Source organism: Anomalospiza imberbis, chromosome 5 (assembly GCF_031753505.1).
Source record: "Anomalospiza imberbis isolate Cuckoo-Finch-1a 21T00152 chromosome 5, ASM3175350v1, whole genome shotgun sequence".
Taxonomy (NCBI): Eukaryota; Metazoa; Chordata; class Aves; order Passeriformes; family Viduidae; genus Anomalospiza; species Anomalospiza imberbis.
Window position 1 is genome coordinate 47,910,808 of NC_089685.1, and position 21,390 is coordinate 47,932,197.

Here is a 21,390-nt window from a genome sequence, read left to right on the forward strand (position 1 = left end):
AAAGGAAATTAGGACAGATGTAGAATTCAAAGGAGCACATGCTGACAGGCTCTGCACTTTCCACAGAAAACTGGAAGCTGACATCTGTATCCATACAGTTTTTAAATGAGCTCTTAGTTACCAGCACTGCATTCAGGAAAGAGGCAGAGGAAAGAGTGGTATCATAACTGAGCTCACTTCTAAGCACAGGATTAAAATAAAAAGAGAGGGATGCAATTTCATGTCAGCTCCTGGCAGCTGCTCAGCATTCCTGACTACCACAGCCCTGTTCGCTGTGGAGTGCTGATAATGTTCCAGAGCTGCAGTGCTTTGAAGCCCTTCTGTTATCCTCAGCTCTGCAACTCTGGGACCCAGTGGAAAAAAAAAAACCCTTTTTCTGAAGGCCATTCACACATACCTTGAAAGATTCAGTCATTTGCTTTCCTGTTTCTCCCGAACATCCTCCTCCAGTGCACTCATTCTGGCAGCCCTAGAAAAAAACAAACCAGAGCAAATCAAATTCAGTGCACATTGCAGGAAAGCTGATACACATTCACTTCATTCATTTCAGGGACAGATTGTATTGAATCATCAGACCTTGCCATCAGCAAATATATTGGCAAGAACTTTGTGGTGAGTTCTTAGCACAACTTTCCATCTTCTGGGCTCTCAGTTTTACCTCAGTTGCTTTATTTTGTGCAGCTGCATTTCAGGGCTTCATATATGTAATATATATATACACACATAATATCCTAGATTAGATTATCACTCTGTAGTGTAGAAGCTTATGGACAACATCATAAGTTTTTCATTCAGAGCTGAATAAATAAATTGGGTTTTTACTCAATTCCATGAGAGCCAAGTTTCTCTACTTAAGTATCTTCCTAACAAGTTTGCTTTTGCCTTTTTTAAGAGAAGGCTCAGTAGGCAGAATGGAAGAAAAAAGAAAGAAATGGTTTTGTTAAATCCTTCATTAAACAAAAACAGTAATAAGAGTAATAAGGAATGCTCACCTATGTGAATGAATAATGAGAATATTTTGCATTATCTGCAATGTTGAACTTCAGGCTTCTGCAAAGGAACTGGGAGGGCAAAGAAAAAAAAAAAAAAAAAAAAAAAAAAAAAAAAAAAAAAAAAGACTGCTAGCTCCAGGTATCCTTCTGTTCAACAGCAGAGGGATAACAGGGGGGAGCCATCTACCTAAAAACAAGATTCCCAGTTCCCACAGCATCACAATCACATTAGCATCTCTGCAGACGCTCCTGCAGTACCTGTGCCTTCCCTGCCACTTACACCCAACAGCACAGAACAAAGGAACAAAGACAGCCCTAACAGGGCTCCTTGTTTCTCAGCAGCCCTTAAGAAGGAGCTGAAAAGGTGAAGAGGGTGCAGAGGCTTGGGAGAGGGAAGAAGGCACCAGCAGCAGGAGCTTGGGGCGATGGGCCATGAAAGAGGATGGCTGGGGTGATGGCATTAGGGAGCGCAGCTGGAAGGATGGAGAGGACTTGGTGGCTGTCTTTCAGCCTTGCTGCATCTCAGGTGGGAGCTCCCAGTCCAGACGGGCAAGCCCCAGATCAAAGGTACAATCCCCTGATGAAAAGGTGCAGAGAAAACCTTTCGTGGTCAACCTATGAGATCCCAGGGAGCAGCCCTGACTCCACAGGGAGGGCTGGTGCAGGGGGATAGCAGTGTCAGGGACACAGCAGGCACCTGTCCTGCAGCAGCCACCAAAATGTGGGGCCAAGGCTGGGGCCACACGGATCACAGGCTTACACATAAGGCAAATAACATGATTTTTCCCCCTTTTTACAGATCTTGGGAATATAGTAAACATACAAAAAAAACAAAAAAAAACAACAAAAAAAAAAAAAAAACAGTATTTTCAGTGGGCCTTCCACAGTTCACAGCCTTGCTACCAACAAAAAATAAAAGGCAAACTCTGAGCCACAGCAGATCTCACTTCCTCCTCCCTTCCCCCCAGGGAGCCCCCCACATCCCTCCTGCTGCCTCTTCTCAGTTCTAACCCTTCTGTTCCTCTTTTTTTGTGGCTCTCAACAGCAAGGCAGGCAATTGTGGCTACAGGACCCTCCCTATGCACTAAAAGAGAATGTGCCAAGAGAGATCATAAATCTCTTTATAATATCCTTCATTAAAAATATGTTTTATTTGCCTTAAAGCTTTATTTGCCAGAAAGACAAGACTTTGGCAGAATGTGCACTGGCATGCAGTGGCAGACCCAAGCAGGACTGAAGTGTTACCCAAAGCCAAGGACTCTGTATGATAACAGCTCCTTGCTTTACCTGTAATTTTTCAAACACTTCCAAACCCACTGGTAAAATCCTAGAAAGCCTTCATGACACCATCAGTTGACAGCAGTGAAGCATTCCACAGATGAATGGAGGCAGCTGATTTTTCTCTGCACTGCAATGAATTAGGATGGAGAGCATGCTGGTTACCAGCTAACAGGACGGGAATTGCCAGCTCTGGAAGAAAAACATCTCAGAGACATCCAGCTCCACTGCTGGCTTTTGTCTAATATCCACTATGCCAAGCTGGATTTGCTAACAATAATTACTAGTGACAGCAAATACTGACAAGTACTCAACCATTATGCTTCAGTTTCTTCCTGTAGCTGCTTCATGAAGTTGCCCTAAAGCAAGAGCAGGCATCAACACAAAGGACTGAAGCTGGATACAGCTTAATATTCTCTTTCATGATCTTTTTTAAAGATACCAAGATTGCAGGTGAATTTGAAGTACAGACCACCTACAGGAACAGCCCCTGGGGGCTCCATCATGTTGCCCTTCATTTCAAGATTACCACTGAACTCAGTGAAGTCAACAGCCCCATTTCTGGGCACATGCCATGGGGCCAGTCCTGTTCTCCATGAAGTCATTATTTTTTACAGATTTAACTCATCTTTAAAGCAAGAAACTAACTGCCTTTGTTAACCACACCGAGATTAAACTGAGTTAATCCCTCAGCACTAGAAAGAAATACCACAATTACTTTCTAATTAATGGAGTCATATTTTAATGGATCCATGGTCTACAAATCTGAAACATGTTGCTAAGTGCAATATGGAAAATTGCTCCCTGGTTTAGTGCCAATGCTGCCAAGGGAGATATTCCAAGCATAAATTTGCCCTTTGTGTTTAATAGTGTGGTAGATTTAAAACTGCCCCCATTAAAACATTGACATTATCCTAAAGATACACTTGAGCCACTGGGTCAACAGCTTCTCAAAAGTCACTCAAGACTGTCTCGGGTAGCTGTACAATTACACAAGCATGACATTATTTCCTATATGGTGCTGTAGAGATACCAGTTTTTTATCTATGGTACTTATAACTGCTTTTTCTAAATAAGAAACAGAAGAGTATTTCAAAGTTTTCCTTCTAAAATACTGAAAACACACACTGATTTTAGCATTATGTAAAGCCTGTATGAGAATGAGGTGTAAAATCTTACAGTAGATTAAACTTGGTTAAAAATGGGGTTTATATGTAATTTTATCAATGTGAGCTACTATTGGAATAAAGACCTGCTGAGCAGCCGTTCTTTTATTACTTTTACTGAAGATCTCAGTGCTCTAATGACCATTACAAATCCTTTAGCACTGACAGAAGTAACCTCAACACACTCAGCTGGATAACAGTGCTCCCTCCCATCAGCACGTGGTTCTTACACAAGGCAGAGGTAAAGCCTCAGGTGGGTATTTGTGCATGTAACACTGGCACTTTTGGCAAATCTTAGGCTTAACAGTTGTCATCTGCACTTCTGCTAGAGCTTTCCCAAACCTGGACATCCAACTCCTGCACTTGGTCCTCAGGTTGCCTTAGACATACATATCTCCTACATCTCCTAGCATCATGATGCTGCAGTCCATGCTCTCCCTGCTGGCTTTGGCACACCTCCTCTGCTTCTCCTATGCAGCCAGATCACTCAGCCTTCTGCTACAAAAACAAGCCCATCTCCTCCCTAAACTCCCCAGGCTTCCTAGACTGCATGAGTGTGCCTTAGCTGTTCCTGTGCCTTCACAAGTGGGGGCTTTTGAGACACTCAACAGAAGCATCAGCATCTTTCTCCGGTTTGGGACTGTCTGTTCTATAAACTGCAATTCCACCAGCTGCTTTGTCAAACTGCTGTGCCTGGGGTTTAGCTATTCCATCTCCCTGGCTCATCTTCAGTTATGAAACAGGAACTGAAGAGTACTAGAAGCTTCATCACTGTGAACTTAAGCTGTAAACTGCATTTCTTTAATCTATAGTGTACAAGATAATTTATTTTAAAAAAAAGTCACCAGTTCTCCAACAAACTTTCCAGTAACCTCTATATGCCATGTACTTTGTCATTCTTTCTCAAAGAAAACTAATTCTTTATTCAGTTCTCTGTTCCCTTAATTTTCCCTGTTATTTGAGAACTCTTCTGACCACCAGGAAATAGAAAACTTTCCCTAGCAGAAGGCAAGAGTAAGGAAACAAACTGAAAATGTTGTCTACAGAGCTCACACTTTCAGCTAGGAAATCACACTGGATGCTTTTCAAAACAACTCAAGTTCTGCAGCTTCACAAAACCCTTAGTTATCTTTTTTGGTTTCACCAGTCACCTGTGTGATGTCCCCCACAGACAGCTTCAATGTCTCCACTCTGAGGGAGATTTTCACCAGCAGCACCAGTGCCCTGGTGGAGTACTGCCAGTGACAGGGAACACCTGGAAACCTAATTTCATGCCCATGAAAGAATTGCAGACAGTGCATTTTTGGGCAAGCATTGGCTATTCATGGAGATCAAGAACCTAAAGAAACCAAATAAACCACAGATACACAGCAATGACTGCACAGAGCGTCTCCTACCAAAGCAAACCCATCTCCTGCTATAAACACCATCCTATCTTGTAGCAGTCATCAGGCCCCAGGAAAGATGGATCAGAAATTTCCTATCAGTCAGAAGTTGTATGAAAGACAATTTTCAACGAAGAAAGTCCTTTCTGAGACATTTCTTCAAGCTAAAACAGTGTCTTACTGCTTTTTCCCCATGCCTGCTTCTGGCTAAAAAGTGCCTAAGAAATATTTCATGCTCTAATTTGCACTGGAAGGATAATGAAACTAGGGCACTTGCCAGATTGCAGGAATACAGCAGATCAATAATTCCAATATGTGACTCACACTCTGGCACAGGCAAGCCAAACAAGGTGTGTGATGACAGGTACCAGAGCTGCCCTCCTGTTCCAGGTATCCAGTGTGCACAAATGCCATATATCCTGTGTATTGCTACAGTCAGGCAAGAACACTGCCATGACTTCAAAAGGCTTTTATCTGTCCCTAGGAAACGTTAAGACAATTTGGCAGCCACATCACATAAAAGATGAAAAAAATCCCACTAATAATGTTCACAGCTTAACAAAAAAAAAAAAAAAAAAAAAAACAAAAAAACCACCCACACTAAAATTAAAAAAAAAAAAAAACCCACACTGTCAGACAGAGAAAAGCTGCTGAAGGGCAAAGTGATATAATATAATTTTTTTTTTTATTCAATGACAGTCATGAAAGATTTCCATAGTTTAAGAAGCTCAATTATGGAAGCCAGAAGCCAGGCATGTTTACCTCAGGTCTCATGGGAGTAGGTGAATGACATGAAAGCATTTAAATCCTGTCTCTATACTGCGGGGATGTGACCATGAACTTCCACAACACATGTCTGTGGCACCATGCAAATGTCACCAGGTCCATTTGTTGGGCAGGGCCATTTACACAATTTACAGTGCCAATTTCTGCACTTCCAATACATTTTTTAAACTGCTCCTCCTTACAGAGACCTTCCCTGACGCCTTGTCAGCTTGGCATTATCACCTTAACGTAGCAGTTTGTTCAACCTTGGGCTGGCACTAATGTTAGTTAAATAGAGGCTGGGCAATGACAGCATACAACAAAGAAAAACACAAGGCAACTAGTGTAGCAGAAAAAGAGGGCTTCCACACTATTTAATAATAAATTTGCCTCACAGTGAGGGCATTGGGGCTTAGAAAATACAAGAGGTTTTATGTCCAAGAAAGCTGCATGGTATGAAATAAGGTTGAATTGAAACAGATTTTAATTAAATTAATCCAAAAAACTGTGCAGGCACTTATCCCCTGACTTGAGCAGTTCATCAGCTTTAATTTATAGCAGTTTAATTGGTTTGACTAAAACTGAAATATGTTCTTCTTAAAACAAGCATCACTGTTTTAAACCGCTTAAATAAAAGACAATTCAGATTATATGAGCACAACTTGCTGGTTAGAAAAACCTTAGAACAGAGACCATCAAGAAGCGGAAATATTCAGCTAGTCCACCCAAGACTCAGTTTAATAGCATTTATAGCTGAATCACATCGGTAAAAGCAGACAAACTTGGTTCCACGAGAACAAATAAATGCAGAACAATGTTTGCAAAGTAAAGCCATTACAAGCAGCACTCTGGTGAAAAACCTCTTATAGAACTAATGCCAATTTTTTGACTCAGTGTTTAAATTAGTATTTGAGTAAGTTCAGTAGTGCCTGAACTGATGCAGAAGAAGGCTTGTCTCAGTTCACTTGAAAGACAGCAAGGCTAGGCAAGGTGAAGGAGATCTACTCCTGAAGTCCAAAAAAAAAACATGGGCTTGACAAGCTGAATTATCAAGAACTCCAAAGGAACAAAGAGACTGGGAGAAGCAGAAAACAAATGAATTTGCTGAAACTAACCGTAAGAAGAACCTGACCAGGGATCTATTCAGCTTCAGGCTGAATCTATTTTGTCACATATTTCAGAAAAATATACAGCATGAGCTGTGAATTACAACCATACACCATGGAGTCTGAAGTGTGACCCTTCCCAACTGAAAAATACTGAAAGCCTCCCAGCAGCCCCATCCAACACAGGACATAAAGCAGCTGTAATCTCTGCGTGGTGCAGAGGCTATTCAATAGTCAGTTTGCTCTTAATACATCTCCTGCACATCCATACAATTTTCCTTCCTATTTTCTTAGCAGAAATAGGCAAGTACTCTAAAGAAATCCTGTTCACAAATGACCTCCAGGTGCTGTGTGCTTTAACCTTGATCTCTAAACGCACTGCTCACACTGTTCTTGATTGTTTTCCATCCCTTCCTATGACCCTTCGATTGCTCTGTCACTCCCCAGTGCCATTTCCTCTGTCTTCACAGTTTACTGCTCTTCTGGTTTGGGAAAACAGCCTGGTACAATGAGGGGAAGAGGCAGATGACCTAATGGAGCTCTTCCATCTCTAACTCCTGTGAACAGTGCCTCTAAGTGAATCTTTTGTTGGTTTGTTTGTCCCGTCTAGCATTAATTAGGTTTTTAACAAATGCATTGTTTGCTAGAATGTCATGAAGGAAAACATGTTAGAGCAACCAGCTGGATCTAGTTGACTGAAAAATTCACCTGCCTGTTTTCTAACTAGACAGTGTCTCACAGCTCTATGATACAGTGACTGCTCAAAGAAAATAAATTTAATTCTGAAAGACACCACCGTTTTAATGCATTTAGGCCCAGTTCTTTGATATGAGATCTTTTGCATCAAGCTGGCAACAAGAAAGGGCATAAATGCTATGACTTGCTTTCCGCAACACAGCAGAAGGGCTTTGCTCTTTATCACAAGCTTGTGCTCATTATGTTTTCTCTAACATTTCCCTTTCCTCATGTATTCTAAAAGCCAGGTACTAAATCAACATTTTAAGATTTTATAGTAAAATTAGGCAGGATGCATTTTTAACTACACTGTTATACCAGAAGAGATGAGCCTAAGCACAATAAAAACTAATTTGTTTATTTTCCTTGAAGATTCAGTTACACTGACTATATTTTTTATTCTGAGACAGCTGTACAGATAAAGGACAGATCTGATTTAAAGATGCGTAAAATGTAACTTACAATTTATTTGTGAAATTGCCTGATAGTGGAAACTCCACATAGATTCTGCAGCTGATGACAAAAGCAATTGGCTTTATGCAATTACCAAATGAAAATATAAATTACATGAAGGCATAGAGAGCAGAAACAAATCAAATCATTGTCTGAGTTACTGAGGGCTTAGAACTGGAAGCAAACAATTTAGTGTAGAAGACCAAAGCTTCTTCAGTTTGCAAATAAATCACTATAAACTCCTGGGGAGGAAGAAAATCCCAACCAAACCACAGCAGAGACAGTGATGGATTCCAAAATGAGAACTGACATGCCCAAAGAAGAAAGCTAGCTGACAAAATCCTGGTTTTAAGGACACAGTCCTGCTTGCAAGCTCCCCCATAACTCCAGCAGCACCAGGAGAAGCACGAGGCCAGCCCTGAATCACTGGCCTGTATAAGGGGTCATTTGTGGCTATTCTCAGAGTGCTGAAACCGTCCCATTTAAGTCCATTTTGCACTGGAATAAAGGTTTACATAAGACACTGAGGAAAGATGAATGACACACCAAAAACAAAGGCTCTGTGGAGGAAAAGAACAGAAGAGCTTTTGGAGGAAGGAGGAGTTACTTTTTCACCATGAGTGCTGTGTAAGTGCCACTAGAGATCACAGAACTGTGATTTACACAGCTGGCTCAATGCAAGTGCACATATGTGGCTGCTGGTGTGTAAAGGGCTGACACCACATCTAGCCCTGGTGACCCTGCATGGCCTATTTAATCACAACCCATTATCGAATGCCATGCTGAGAAGCACAAGAAGCACGACTTTGTGCAGTGTGCTGGCTGCTGGGGCTGTCATTCCCTGTCCCTGCTTCCCAAGAGGCTGCTGTGTCCCTGAAGTGTCCAACAGATGAGGCTGATAAGGCATGGCAGCAGCTATCTGACCTGGGGATCTGAATGGGCTCAAACCTGCAGGTACACTCTGCTGCACCAGTCAGAGAGGGCTCCTAGAAACGTGTTTCACTGCTGTTGTTCCACTCCAGTGTCTGAGCAAAGCCCGTTTCTCTGCTTGCAGGCAGAACCGTGCACACCCAGATGCAGGCTCTGCCTGGACGATGCAGGACCCTGACTCAAGTTTCAAGGCTCACAGTGATCTAGTAGGTCTTGTTATGAAATGCATTAAAGTTATCCTGTGTCACTTTGAAAAGGTCATTGTCCTGGTTTAGGGCAATTTTGGGAGAAATTAGGTTTTTGAAAAATACATTGTTTGCTAGAATGTCATGAAGGAAAACATGTTAGAGCAACCAGCTGGATCTAGTTGACCGAAAAATTTACCTGCCTGTTTTCTAACTAGACAGTGTCTCACAGCTCTATGATACAGTGACTGCTCAAAGAAAATAAATTTAATTCTGAAAGACACCACCGTTTTAATGCATTTAGGCCCAGTTCTTTGATATGAGATCTTTTGCATCAAGCTGGCAACAAGAAAGGGCATAAATGCTATGACTTGCTTTCCGCAACACAGCAGAAGGGCTTTGCTCTTTATCACAGGCTTGTGCTCATTATGTTTTCTCTAACATTTCCCTTTCCTCATGTATTCTAAAAGCCAGGTACTAAATCAACATTTTAAGATTTTATAGTAAAATTAGGCAGGATGCATTTTTAACTGCACTGTTATACAAGAAGGACAGCAAGCTTTCCAGAAATATTGCAAATACTGTGTTATCTTGGATTCTGGAACTGCTTGTTCCAGATAAAGAACGAAGACCTTCATTATTTATAGGCTTTCAAGGACTCTTCTCACTGTAAGGCATGGAAGCCTGGCTCTACAGTCACAACACCCAGGCAAAAGAAGGCAGAAATATCCATCTCTTCTACAAATAGGAAAATGAGGCACAGATTGTCCCACTGGCACACTTCACCCTGCTCGGCAGCTGCTTCAGGGAATTCATTGGGGTGCCAGAATAGGGTCTGCACAGCTCCCCAGGAACTGAAACATCAAATGCATTACAGCTCTTCTCAAGGAAGAACAGGTGTAAATGATTGATTCACAACAGGTTTGGCTATTCACAGCTATAACCTATTCCAGTTTCTTGCCTAACAGCACTCAGCTGGTGGCTGCAGAACACCTGCCCATACCAGCTCCAGTGGGTTTTAAGCCTGCCATAATTGGTTTGAAGCAATGGGAGACCTCTCCAAAGCCTGCCTTATAGCCCTGTGATGTGTGTTTTGCTGTGTGCTCAAACACTGCCCTGATTTGTTTCAAGTGGACACAGTTCAACAAAGCAGAAAGGAAACTGACACTTTCCTCTTGATGTGAAGGGCACTAGGAACAGAGCTAAGCCAAAGGGAAAATCCTTGGGACCTGTTTGAGGACAGCATCTACAATAACGTTCTTTCTCTAATCTACAATAACGTTCTTTCTCTAATAACAACAGAGAGGGAGCATTTTGCATGATAGATGTTCAGCTCAAAATATTCTAGGAATTTAATTGCTTTACACTCTTTGAGTTGCAGAGGCTGTCACAGAAAATGCATTACCCACCACACCAAGCAAATGTAAATAATCCCATGGAAGCTTACTAACAAGCCAGGGAAAGCTGGGCACAGCTACAGCATCACTGCAGTGTCACACACTGCTCTCTTCAATATGGTACAACAACAAGATAACACCCAGAAGAAGCTGCTTTTCTTCCTATCGTCTGCTCAAAAGAGGTAAAATATTTCAAACTGGTGACAGAACCAGATATCCCACCTACTTAATATATATCCAACTGTGTAACAACTCTAGGACAGGGAAAAATAATGGATTATAAGGCTCCAAAATTCTGGAGCTGGATTAACCTTATCCTATGCGTCCTTTCTGAACAACGTGAGCAAGTCCTTCATCTGAAATGCCCTATCATTTGTTGACAGTGCCAGAGCAAACTGGAGGCTGCCCAGGGAATTTGAGAGCAAAATATCACTCAGCACATGAAAAGTGGCCTTGGAAGAAAAGTGTGGTCATAGATGAGGTATTTGTAGAGGTGTCAGCATTAAGCACACACGAAGAGAGGACTTTTGCCCAAATCATAACATGGTTAAAGCTGTAACAAACATAAATCGGGAGTGATGCAGTCTCTATTAGAAAAATGACAGATTTGAAATGGTAAGAAATGGCACTGGAAACAAAGATAATAAACTGGCCTATGACAAGTACTGTAGGCTTGTCCTCCTACAATTCAACACCTGTGTCAATGATCAAACAGCCCTGCACAGCTCCACAAATCTGAACTGACAAATGACTCATTTATAACGTAAGCAAAGGGTCTGTGAGGCTTCAGTGCATGTGAACATCAATGTTTTTCACATTTCAGAATGTATGAAGCTAATCTTGAGCCCCTTAAAAGTTTAGAATTGTATCTGATTTGTCCACTGATGAAATCCAGCTCACCTGGAAATGGCAGGAGAGAACATTCATTTTCTATGTATGCTCTAAGAAATATTTTGCCCAATTAACATGATGAAAACATTGCTGGCTACAGCACAACCCCTTAATAGAAAATCCAAAAGAAAACAATTGTAAATGCTAATTTGCAGCTTAGTGAACAATCAGAAAGCAGTGCTGTTACTGAACTTCTATCTTCAGATGTCAAGAAGAGAATCAAAGTGTGAATGCCAAAAATGGTCTCTGAAAAACTGTTGAAAGATAAAGGATAATATTAAAAACACTGACGACATGCTCAAGATGGGTAATGCCTCAAATACATGAGCATGTGAATAGAATTATGGGGTTTTTTGCATGCATGTACACATGCAGCTGTACAGCTGTGGCAAAACTGTGCCTGTGTAGCCACTACACGTAGTAGCAGCCTGTGTTAAGACTATTACTTCGTGCTTATTCATTTTTTCTAGCTTTTACCCTCTATATTTCAGGCAATACTTCCTAGCAATTAGGAAGACGTTTGTCAAATTTTAAGCAGGCATTGCCACGGGACAGAATTCAGGGCTTTGATGTTGATAATTTGATAATAAATCTTCATGTTCTGTTCTCAAAAAATAATTATGGTACTCCGAACTATAAATTTATAAAGACGGTTTATAACAAACAAACTATTAACTATGGAGCATATTAAAAAAATACTTACACTTTTCTTCATCCAGGATCAAAAACTTGGATCAAAAACCCTCTCTACCAGTTTCTTCAAACTTTAGAATCAGAGAAGTGAAACCTGTATCGTGCATCTGGTAAGAAATTTACATAGCAACTGACCTGCCAGCTATGTTGACAATAACTTCATAGTAAATGTTAACACTTGAAGTTTCTTTTCCATACTCATTTGATCAAGAAGTTCCTTTATTATAATGGAGGTTGAGAAACTGTACATCAAAAGAAATTGCATTGTTACTGCTGATTTTAGGTGGACTACCTATAATTTTTAATCAATTGCATGATGATAAGCAATTGTATCATTTTATAAGAGTAGAATATACAATTTCGTGTGGTAACCTTATAGACTGTATTTCAGATGCAGCAATTTCAAGGTCACATTCTGGAAAAATCAAAAATATATCCTTTTATTCAGTGCTTTATAGTTTCCCAGCTTAACTTCTTCTGTTAAGCACATGGACTTCCTCAAGGTAGAAAGAAAATAACACTACTATACTGACACATTAAGAATATTCCTTCTGCAAAGAAATCTGCCTACAGTGGTGACTTTAAATACCACCTTTACACAGACTTCTCTGTGCTGCTAAAAGCCAAGCATTCAGGGCTCTGGACAAATATGTGCTGGTCCACACCATTGAGTATGTCAAAAACTAAGACTGGATTAAAAAAAAATTTAGTTTCTAAGCTTTTTCTCAGGACCACAGGAAAACCCAGGGTGGAAGGAACCTCAGGATGTCTTTAATTCAATCTCCTGCTCAAAGCAGAGTAGGCTGTGAGCTCAGACCAGGTTTTTAAGGCTTGATCCTGCTGGGTCTTGAGAGGTCCCAAGGATGGAAACTGCACAGTCTCTCTTGGTAACCCACTTCCCAGCTGTGCTTGTGGAGACAATTTTGTCCTTATAACCCATGTGAACTTTTTTTGTTTCAGTTAATGCCGTCGTCTCTTGTCCTCCTGCCATGCAGCACTGCTGAGCCTGGCCCCATCTCCATCATCTTCCTCTAGATTGTGGAAGGCTGCTACTACACCACTCCAGAGCCTTCTCCAGACTGAGCATGCTCTTTTCTTTCAAACTCTCCATCTGAAAGGTTTAAAAACCTTCATTCTCAGTAAGAATAATGCAAATTCATACATTTATTACAGAGGTGATAACTCTTAACACAACAGTCTAAATGAAATTAAACAAGTGGACGTGAATCCTAGTGGAAATTATTCCAATCAGAACCTCATGGAATTAAACCCTATTTTTATACCAGGAAAAGCAATTTTCTGTGCTTACTAGAAATGTTTTTACCAATATGATTTGTGATATGCTCTAATAGGCACACTGAATTAGCAGTAGCTGTGTACCTGCTGAGAAGTTATATGCTGCCCTTCATTAATTCTTCAGGTATATTCTAAAATAAAACTCAAAACACACTGCAGACTTCAAGGGAAGAAGTAAATGAGTAACTCTGTTGGAATGGTATTATGACATTAGTTTGCAAAACTAGTAATAAACTATGGGCCAAGATGCACAAAAAAAAAACCCAGACGGGTAAAACTTATTGATCATTTTTAAAGATAGTTTCAACTATTCTCATGTTAAGTTTTGGGTCCTCTGATGTACACACCAAAGGTTGCTTTCCATAAGCATAACACTGGATTTTCCTTTGCAACAGCATATGGTAATACTTACTAAATTGCCCTTCTGCAACAGGTGCTCTATTTTATGATGTAATTTTACCTGGACCTTTAATGTGTAAAGACATAAAATAATGAGGTTGTTTCCAAGGTAAATGAGGCCACCCATTGACTTCATCCTGTGTTAGAATAGGAGGCATCAAGGTGCAAACACAGAAGTGACTACAAACTTGACATATTAGAGTCACATACTACTTGGATTTATGCTCAACTACCACCTAAAGCCAGGCTTTTAAGATGAAGTTTGGGCATTTAATCTCTCCACTGCAGCTATCATTGCACGTGGGTAGCCACAATTGATTATCAAAAGCCACAATCTGCACTGAGTGCCTTGAGCTCACAGAGCTGCCTTTCTGAGATGTGCTTACCCAGCAGCACCAAGAACATGATGTGTCACTGTGACAACAAGAACGTGCGAGTCCCCACATCTGTGCCCTGAGAAGGCTGATTGTGCAAATTTTACAGAGAAAATTTACAGCTTGGCTCCTTCATTCTGACACTGAAGGTCCTGCCCTCAAACCTAATGGTAATTTTCAGGATTATACATTCAGCTATGATTATTCATTTAAGAAAATGGCATAACACAGGGAAGCAACGAAAGTGTCTGTTCCAATTCTTTACCATGCCCACGTCTCCTAATTTGTTTTTAAATGCCTGAATAAATGCAGAGCACCTGAGTGTGTTTACACAGTTAATTGATTTACCTCCTTTCCTAAGATTATCCTCCCAGGGATAAATTAATGACTAATGAAATCCACCTGAATCATTTTCATCTCTATAATTAAACAAAGGAAACAGCCTATGGACTATTTTAACAAGACTTCAGTCGCGTTAAAGCTATCTCATGACTTTGCAATCTTCTCTTTTACCTATGGCTGTGTATTTGACTGCTCAATTTCCATGGGAAAAAAAATCAGCATATCCACTGGATCACACACAAGTGCTAGGCCTGTCAGTAATGATCAGTGCATTAGGTGGACAAGGCAGAGACTGCAGAAACTGGAGGCGTGATTAATTTCTTATACATTACTTTAAACAGGACAGAAAGGGAGGGTTGTGGTTGAGCTGAAAATAGTTCAAGGAAAAATGGAGGGTTGTGACTAAACATATAAAATCATGAAGGGAAAGATGAAGGGACAAGGAGGTAGAATAATGCTGTTGACCGGGTTATTTATAAATGTATCAGGTTTTATGTAAGTATGGTGATAATCAACCTGTAATTTTCTGTTCCTTTGATAAATGCTCTACAAACACACAGTGACAGCCAGAATCCTGGAGAGCTGACAGTCTGAACAGATGAGGCAAATAAAGGGTAAAGGGTTCAGACAGCGCTGACTTGCCCAAGGCTACATCACTTCCAAGCGGCCAGAGTGTCCTTTTACTGCTGTAGCTATTGCTATAGCAAAGACAAGGAAAAAGACGAGGAAGAGACAAGGAAAAAGACAAAGCGAAGGTTGGGTGAGAAGAACCCAGTGAGATGTCAGTGCTGCTTTGAGCAGACAGGCTGGTAGGTCTGTGGTTTCCCTGTTACCTGTTTTTTTGTAAGGCCATGCCGTAGCATTCCTGACAGGTGCTGGAGGACACTCTGGAAAGCAGAGCCCTGCCCTCTTTCCCTGACACACAACAGGTACATCAGAAGTGATATAAAACACGAGTCTGCCCTTTCCTTGAGATGCTCCATTCTGTCTCCGAGCACTGTGGCTGGGGGAGCCCTTGGGTATTTTCCCTGAGTAGCTTCAGACCAGTTTTCTGCCATGGCTGGTCTGCCCCCCTCCAGCTGCAGGGAGGGCAAACAGGGCTAGGACAGCATCCCAAAGCTCCTCCGCCCTGGCCCTGCCACCAGGAGTGGCAACTGCAGCGCTGCCAGAGACGCAGGGACAGCACCGCTGGCTGTGAGCAACGCTTGTCACTAGCAGCAGAGAGGAGCTGGGGAGACACCTCCCAGTCACCTGTTGTGCCCATACCCCATCTGCTAAGGTGACCCCAGGAAAGCAGATAACTCAGCGGCGGGTTTCCGAAGCTGTCAGCTTCGGCACAGACCGCAGCTGTGCAGCTCCCAGTCAGCCCAGCACAGACCTGCCTCCAGCCCGAGCACTACGGCAGCTGCTCCAGTGCGTGGGTCTGGCTCTGATGCTCCCTTGGTCTGGCCTGAAAAGCACCCGTGCTAACTCCATGCCCTCTGCCTTGACCGGGAAGACTTGTTTTTAATCCCCAGATCAGGTCACTAAGCTGAAGAACATAAACATGACATTTATAAAAGGACAGCACCCACAGATGCCCATCTGCCACGTTAGTGCTTGCTACCGAAAACTCCTCTTCCTTGATTCAAAGTTATTTCAGAAATTACTCAGAACCTCTCAGCACATGTTACAGGATTTTACCCATAGTCTATTTTAGTACGAGGGCAGACATAATAGCTTTAACAAACTCACAGGCACAAAAAGGCTTGATGTCTGCCAGGAGATCGTAACCTTTGCAGGCTTTTGGTTTGTTATTAGTTTTGTTTGGGTTTTTTTTAGTCATTCAGAGTCCCACAAACAAGAAATTCACCCCAAAGGAAATCATACACCTTGCCTTCCCCTTCATTATTTCTTTTCCACAGAATCACTTCTTTTCCACACATGCTGTCTGCAATGAAAGAGGTAAAACCACACACAGTCTGCCTCTGAATCTCAAACAACAAACCCGCCAGGGACAGAAATCTCCTTCACAAAGCACAAACAAATCGGGGCACTAAATTCTGCCAACGCAAATCGGCGAGCTGCCGCTTTGCCGAGGAGAAGCCCCTCTGCTGCTCCGCACGGCCGGAAGGATGGACGGGTGGATTTGGGCAGGAAACCCGCTCCGCTTACCTTGATCATGCTGGCAGGAGGGGGAGATGTTCCTGCCGGGCTCTGGGCGGGAGGATCGCCGAGCCCCGGGGGCGGATAGAGCGGCGCTGCGCGGGACCGGGGCCGGCCGGGGCTGCTGCTGCCGGTGCCGCCGCTGCCGGTGCCGCCGCTGCTCGGAGCTGCTCCCGCCGCTGCTGCCGGTGCCGCCGCTGCTCGGAGCTGCTCCCGCCGCTGCTGCCGCTGCTCGGAGCTGCTCCCGCTGCTGCCGGGTTCGGATTGCATCAGCGGGCGAGGGCGGCGCGCTCGGCGGGCGCTCGGGGAGCAGCCGGGGCCGCCCCGCCCCGCCGCTCCCGCGGCACCCACACCTCCCCCCGGCCGCCGGAGCCCCCGCCCGCACCTCCGCTGCCGCTGGGTCACCCCCGCCCTAAAATGGCCCCGCATCGTGCGCGGCGCCGGCCGAGCGCAGACAGTGCGGGGCTTGTGCTGTAATTCACAGCGAGACACGTTCTCCTCAGCCGGCACTAAGCAGCTCATCGTTTTCTGAGTCATTTCCTCTGTCTCGCTGTGTCCGACGCGGCTGACACACCGACAGCTCGCAGTTATCCCTTCCAACAGCGGCTTCTCGCTGCTTCCCCTCGCCTCGGCTGCCGGCACGGCTGGTGCTGAGTGCCCCAGCACTGCCACCCAACTCGGGGGCACAGCACCCATTGTGTCTGGGACTAGCGGGACTGACGTGCTTTTCCCTGCTCAGCCGTGCCCCAGGCCATGCAGAAGGTCTGGGATGTACCTGCGGACCTCTGAGCCACCACCACTGCCTCACCTCCCAGGTCTGGGACCGGGCAGGCAGCTGGCCAGCGCCCGAAGGTAAAAGAATAAATAGAGCAGCCTGTCCACTTTGTTGCTTCTACCCGTTCCTGTGAAGCTAATAAAAAAAATTAAAAAAACACACACATGAATTTTTCAGAAAAAATGCTGCTGTGATGTTCACAAAGTGCTTGCTTTCATCATAACTGACTTTACGTTTAAGTGCTTTCTTCCTTGACTAATGTTTTCATAAAGGTTTTCCCCTTTTGATCTCCTTTAGAGCTGTTTCATCTCAGTGCGACTGTCAGAAGTGCCAAGTTCTGCTTTGCACGATGTACATGAATTATTCTCTGTTGTACAGCACCAGAGATGGGTTACATAAGTAATTTTTTGTTCTTGCTGCTCTTCAGCCAGGTAAAAAAAGGTGCTGTTTAGTGGATTTACAAGCACTTTGGATTCCAAAAAGAACACAGGTGAGCAGCACTACCCAAAACGCAAATTCACATGAACAGTGATATTTCAGCAGCTATTTAGGAGAGGAGAAAGATGGAGCAAAAAAACAGGAGGCAAGAGAAAAGCAGCAAAGGAGCTTCAGGCAGGTTCAACTCATCATCGGGGCAGTGCTCATGAGAGCAATTCAATCCATTCACAAGGAGTTATCTTCAGGTTACAACCACGACATAGGAACAGCCAGGCTGGCTCAGGCCCTTTAACTCAATATCCTGTCCCTGCCGGTACACTGTAATAATGCCTGCAGAAGACTTCCAAGAAGAGAATAAGCACATAGAGGTACTTTGCTTCATATACTCTTTCCACTATCCACTCTTATCCTCAAAGGATTTGTACCACATCTACTTCCTGAAAGATGAATTCTCGAGGCTTAACAGCTCCTCATGGCTTTTTGTTCTATTAATTTGTTCCTTGAACCTACATAAAATCTGATATCTTTCAGATCTTGTGCTCATCAGTTCCAAAGTTTAGCTCTGTTCTGTGGAAAAACTCATAATTTTGCTTTATATTGAATTTGCCACTTGAAAACCTGATATCATTCTCCATTTTTCTGATACCGAGAGACTGTAAACACAAATGAAGAGCACTTTACCCCCTGTATGTAATTTGTGATTTTACAGGCAATTGTCAAATCCTCTGCCAGCCACCTTCTTTCTCCAGATGAGGAGTTCTAATCTTTTTTGTTTACTATAAAACAGCACAATAACCTTGATCATCCTTGATTTAGGATGCGGATATGAGTTACAAAACACTCCCAAAAAGCAGGTCATCATATTTACTTTTAATTTGCCTTTTTTCCCTCCTCTATTTCTTTTCATTATGGTTCTGTTTCCTGTTTGGACAGTTCATAAGCACTAAAGTGAACTGATCTATTTCTGAACGACTTGATTCTAAGATTTCTCTGCTGAAAGGCAATCCTTCATTCATAACCCACCCATTTGTATAAATTCAGCTCATTTTTTTTTGGTTGTTTTAATTTTATACTCACAGACATTATTATATATTGTTTTAACAACTGTATATTCAATTTCATAAGGTCCTGCTGCAAATAGCACTAGTTTGGCTGAATTGTTTTAGCACCCTTACCCTGAAGGCTTTAAATCTCATCAGCAAACCTTGTCTTTTCTCTGTTTGCCTCAATTTCCCCTTCTCTCAATTACAGACCAACTTCTGTTTCTTATCTCTTGTCCAATTAAAGATAGCAACCACAAAAGCACCTTTATTTTCTATGAGCCTTTGCTAAAGCACTTTGTCAAATGCTTTGGAAATCCAGTTAGATTATATCTCTTGGACCTTTCCTTCCTTTGGAGGAGTTTATAGATAGGTCAGGATTTCCTTTCAGAAAAGTCATGCTGAGTCTGCTTCTCAATGGCATATTTATCAATATATCTTTTTTCCATTTCTTGTTGCAAGTTGTACATTTTCTCCAGGCTCTTTTCAGTAGCCTGAATCCCTCCACAAAAAAAAAAAAAAAAAAAAAAAAAAAAACCCAACAACAAAACAAAACACCAACAAACTGTTCGATTGCAATTTGACTGTTTCCAGAGCTCAGTTTACCAGTCTGAACAATCAGCCTTTTACCAAAGTTCTCTGCAACATGCTCACCATAGAGATACATTTCAAACTATCTTTAAACTGCTGCCAACCACTGAGGTACAGAGCAGAATCCATGGCCTGGGCAAAACTAAGCAATAGGAGAAGGAAAGGGAAAGAAGAAATATTATCTGAACTACAGAGGATTTGTGCAAAGCCAAACCACCTCTTACTACATATCTAGGCTATATCAAAAAAAAAAAAAAAAAAAAAATCTTTGTATTGATCTTTTGCTTTTATTCTGGGCCAAACTGGCCCTGGGCTTTCATGTAAAAGTCAGAAAAAGACGACCAAAACTCAGAGAAGCTGCAGAACTTACTTGAAAATTGCATCTTGCTGCAACATCCCCAAACCTGAGGTTGCCATTGGTAAATGGGCCATACAGATGTATTTTTGCAGGGATAGCTTGCATTACCTCAGTCTAGTTACAGTTCTTTATGTAACACTCCAGAAGTTACAAGGCAAAGGACATTAGATCTTTAACTCTGGTGATTCACTCAGTTGCGTTGATCCATCAGTAAGAAATTACATTTTCTACACTCTGAGTATTTCATTTCCATAAAACATCATTCATTTCAACACTAGTTTTTCCATTAACACCAAGAATTCTGTGAATGCTTGACAGCACTGTTAAACTTTAGAAGTTCTAATGAGTAAATTTTTCACACAGAGGAGAGAATAAGGTAATTTATATGCTCCAAGTCCAAAGCGTTTCCACAAGTTGTAGGGATTCACGAGGGGCAGTATCGCGGCCGGTGGTTCCGGGGGTCCGGCTGGCCCCCCGGGCAGCTGCCGCCGTAGGTGTCCCGGAGAGCGCTGTGCTGATGAGGCACAGCCTCTCTGGGTCCCTCGGGCTAGCGGCAACCTTAGCGAGCACTCTTGAGTGACTTCAGCTCTGTGAGTTCAGCTCTTAGTGATTCCAGCTCTGAGCTCGCAAAGGTGCCTCGGCAGACGCAGGGATTGAGAGAGGAGAAGCCTGTGATGGAATTCTGCAGCGGTGTCTTTATTATCAGGGTCCTGCGGAGGGTTCCAGTGACAGCTCTTCCGCTGAACTGGGCAGAGATGGGGGTTTATGTAGGGTACAGAGGTGTTGGAAATTGTCCAATGGCCAGGGTTGAGGAGAATACGACCTGTAGCCTTACAGAGAGGTAACAAGGGTCCGAGGATGGAAGAGGGGCTGCTCTGGTCCACTCACCATGACTCTGCATTTCTTGTCTTATGCGAGTGACTGCCAGGAAGGACTTGCAGGGCCCCTGACTGCTACAGGGAAGAATTTGAGTCACACATATTTTCCAAACCAGACCCGAGTAAATCCACCTTTAAGCCACTGAAATATAAGGAACTACTGTTGTGGAAATGAAAAGGCAGTATCATATAAAGCCAAACGGGAAGTGTTGAAAGAGGAAGCTTGTAGATCTATAATTCTGTAAGAATAAAGAGCACAAACCTTTCTTGATACATTTTGCAAAGTCTCCTCTACAATTCTGGTTGTATCCTCTGAAGAGGATAGGGAGAAGGTGAGTAGAAACCAGGTTTTCCATGTAAGAGAAAGATAGAATTCTGTGATTTTCTTTTTTCTTCTGAAATGGCATGAAAACTTCCTGTAGAAAAACATGGAGAGACCAAATTTGATTCAATCAAATGGTATCATTTAGACAAAGTCTGTGCTTCAGTTTGATCCTGATATTTTAAAACTTTCAAAGCTCTTTGTAATATAAGCCCTTTTGAAATGTGTTCCAAAGCTTATTAAATATATATATATATATATATCTGTTCCAAAAATACCAGAATGTCATGTTTTAATCTTTGGGAAATACTTTACTTCTACATTAGCTTTTTTACTAAAACTCAATCTTGCATAGTTTCTATGACTGCGTGTAAGTGCATTGGCACAAATATTTAAAATAAGGAAACATCAGCTTTCATCTATAATATTCTCCAGGGAAAACCTGTGACTGAATTC

At 42.5% G+C, this 21,390-nt stretch overlaps 1 protein-coding gene across 1 annotated transcript in view; it reads right to left on the reverse strand.

Annotated features, from left to right (window-relative positions):
* Positions 1 to 16,586, reverse strand: part of BCAT1 (branched chain amino acid transaminase 1) — a 53,902-nt gene extending 37,316 nt beyond the window's left edge. The window contains exons 1-2 of the mRNA XM_068190467.1: positions 16,529 to 16,586; positions 398 to 441 (exon numbers count right to left, since the gene is read on the reverse strand). Of these exons, the coding sequence (XP_068046568.1) occupies positions 398 to 441; positions 16,529 to 16,550 (66 nt within the window). The 5' untranslated portion in view covers positions 16,551 to 16,586. The remainder of the gene's footprint in view (positions 1 to 397; positions 442 to 16,528) is intronic.
* Between the last annotated feature and the right edge of the window lie 4,804 nt (positions 16,587 to 21,390).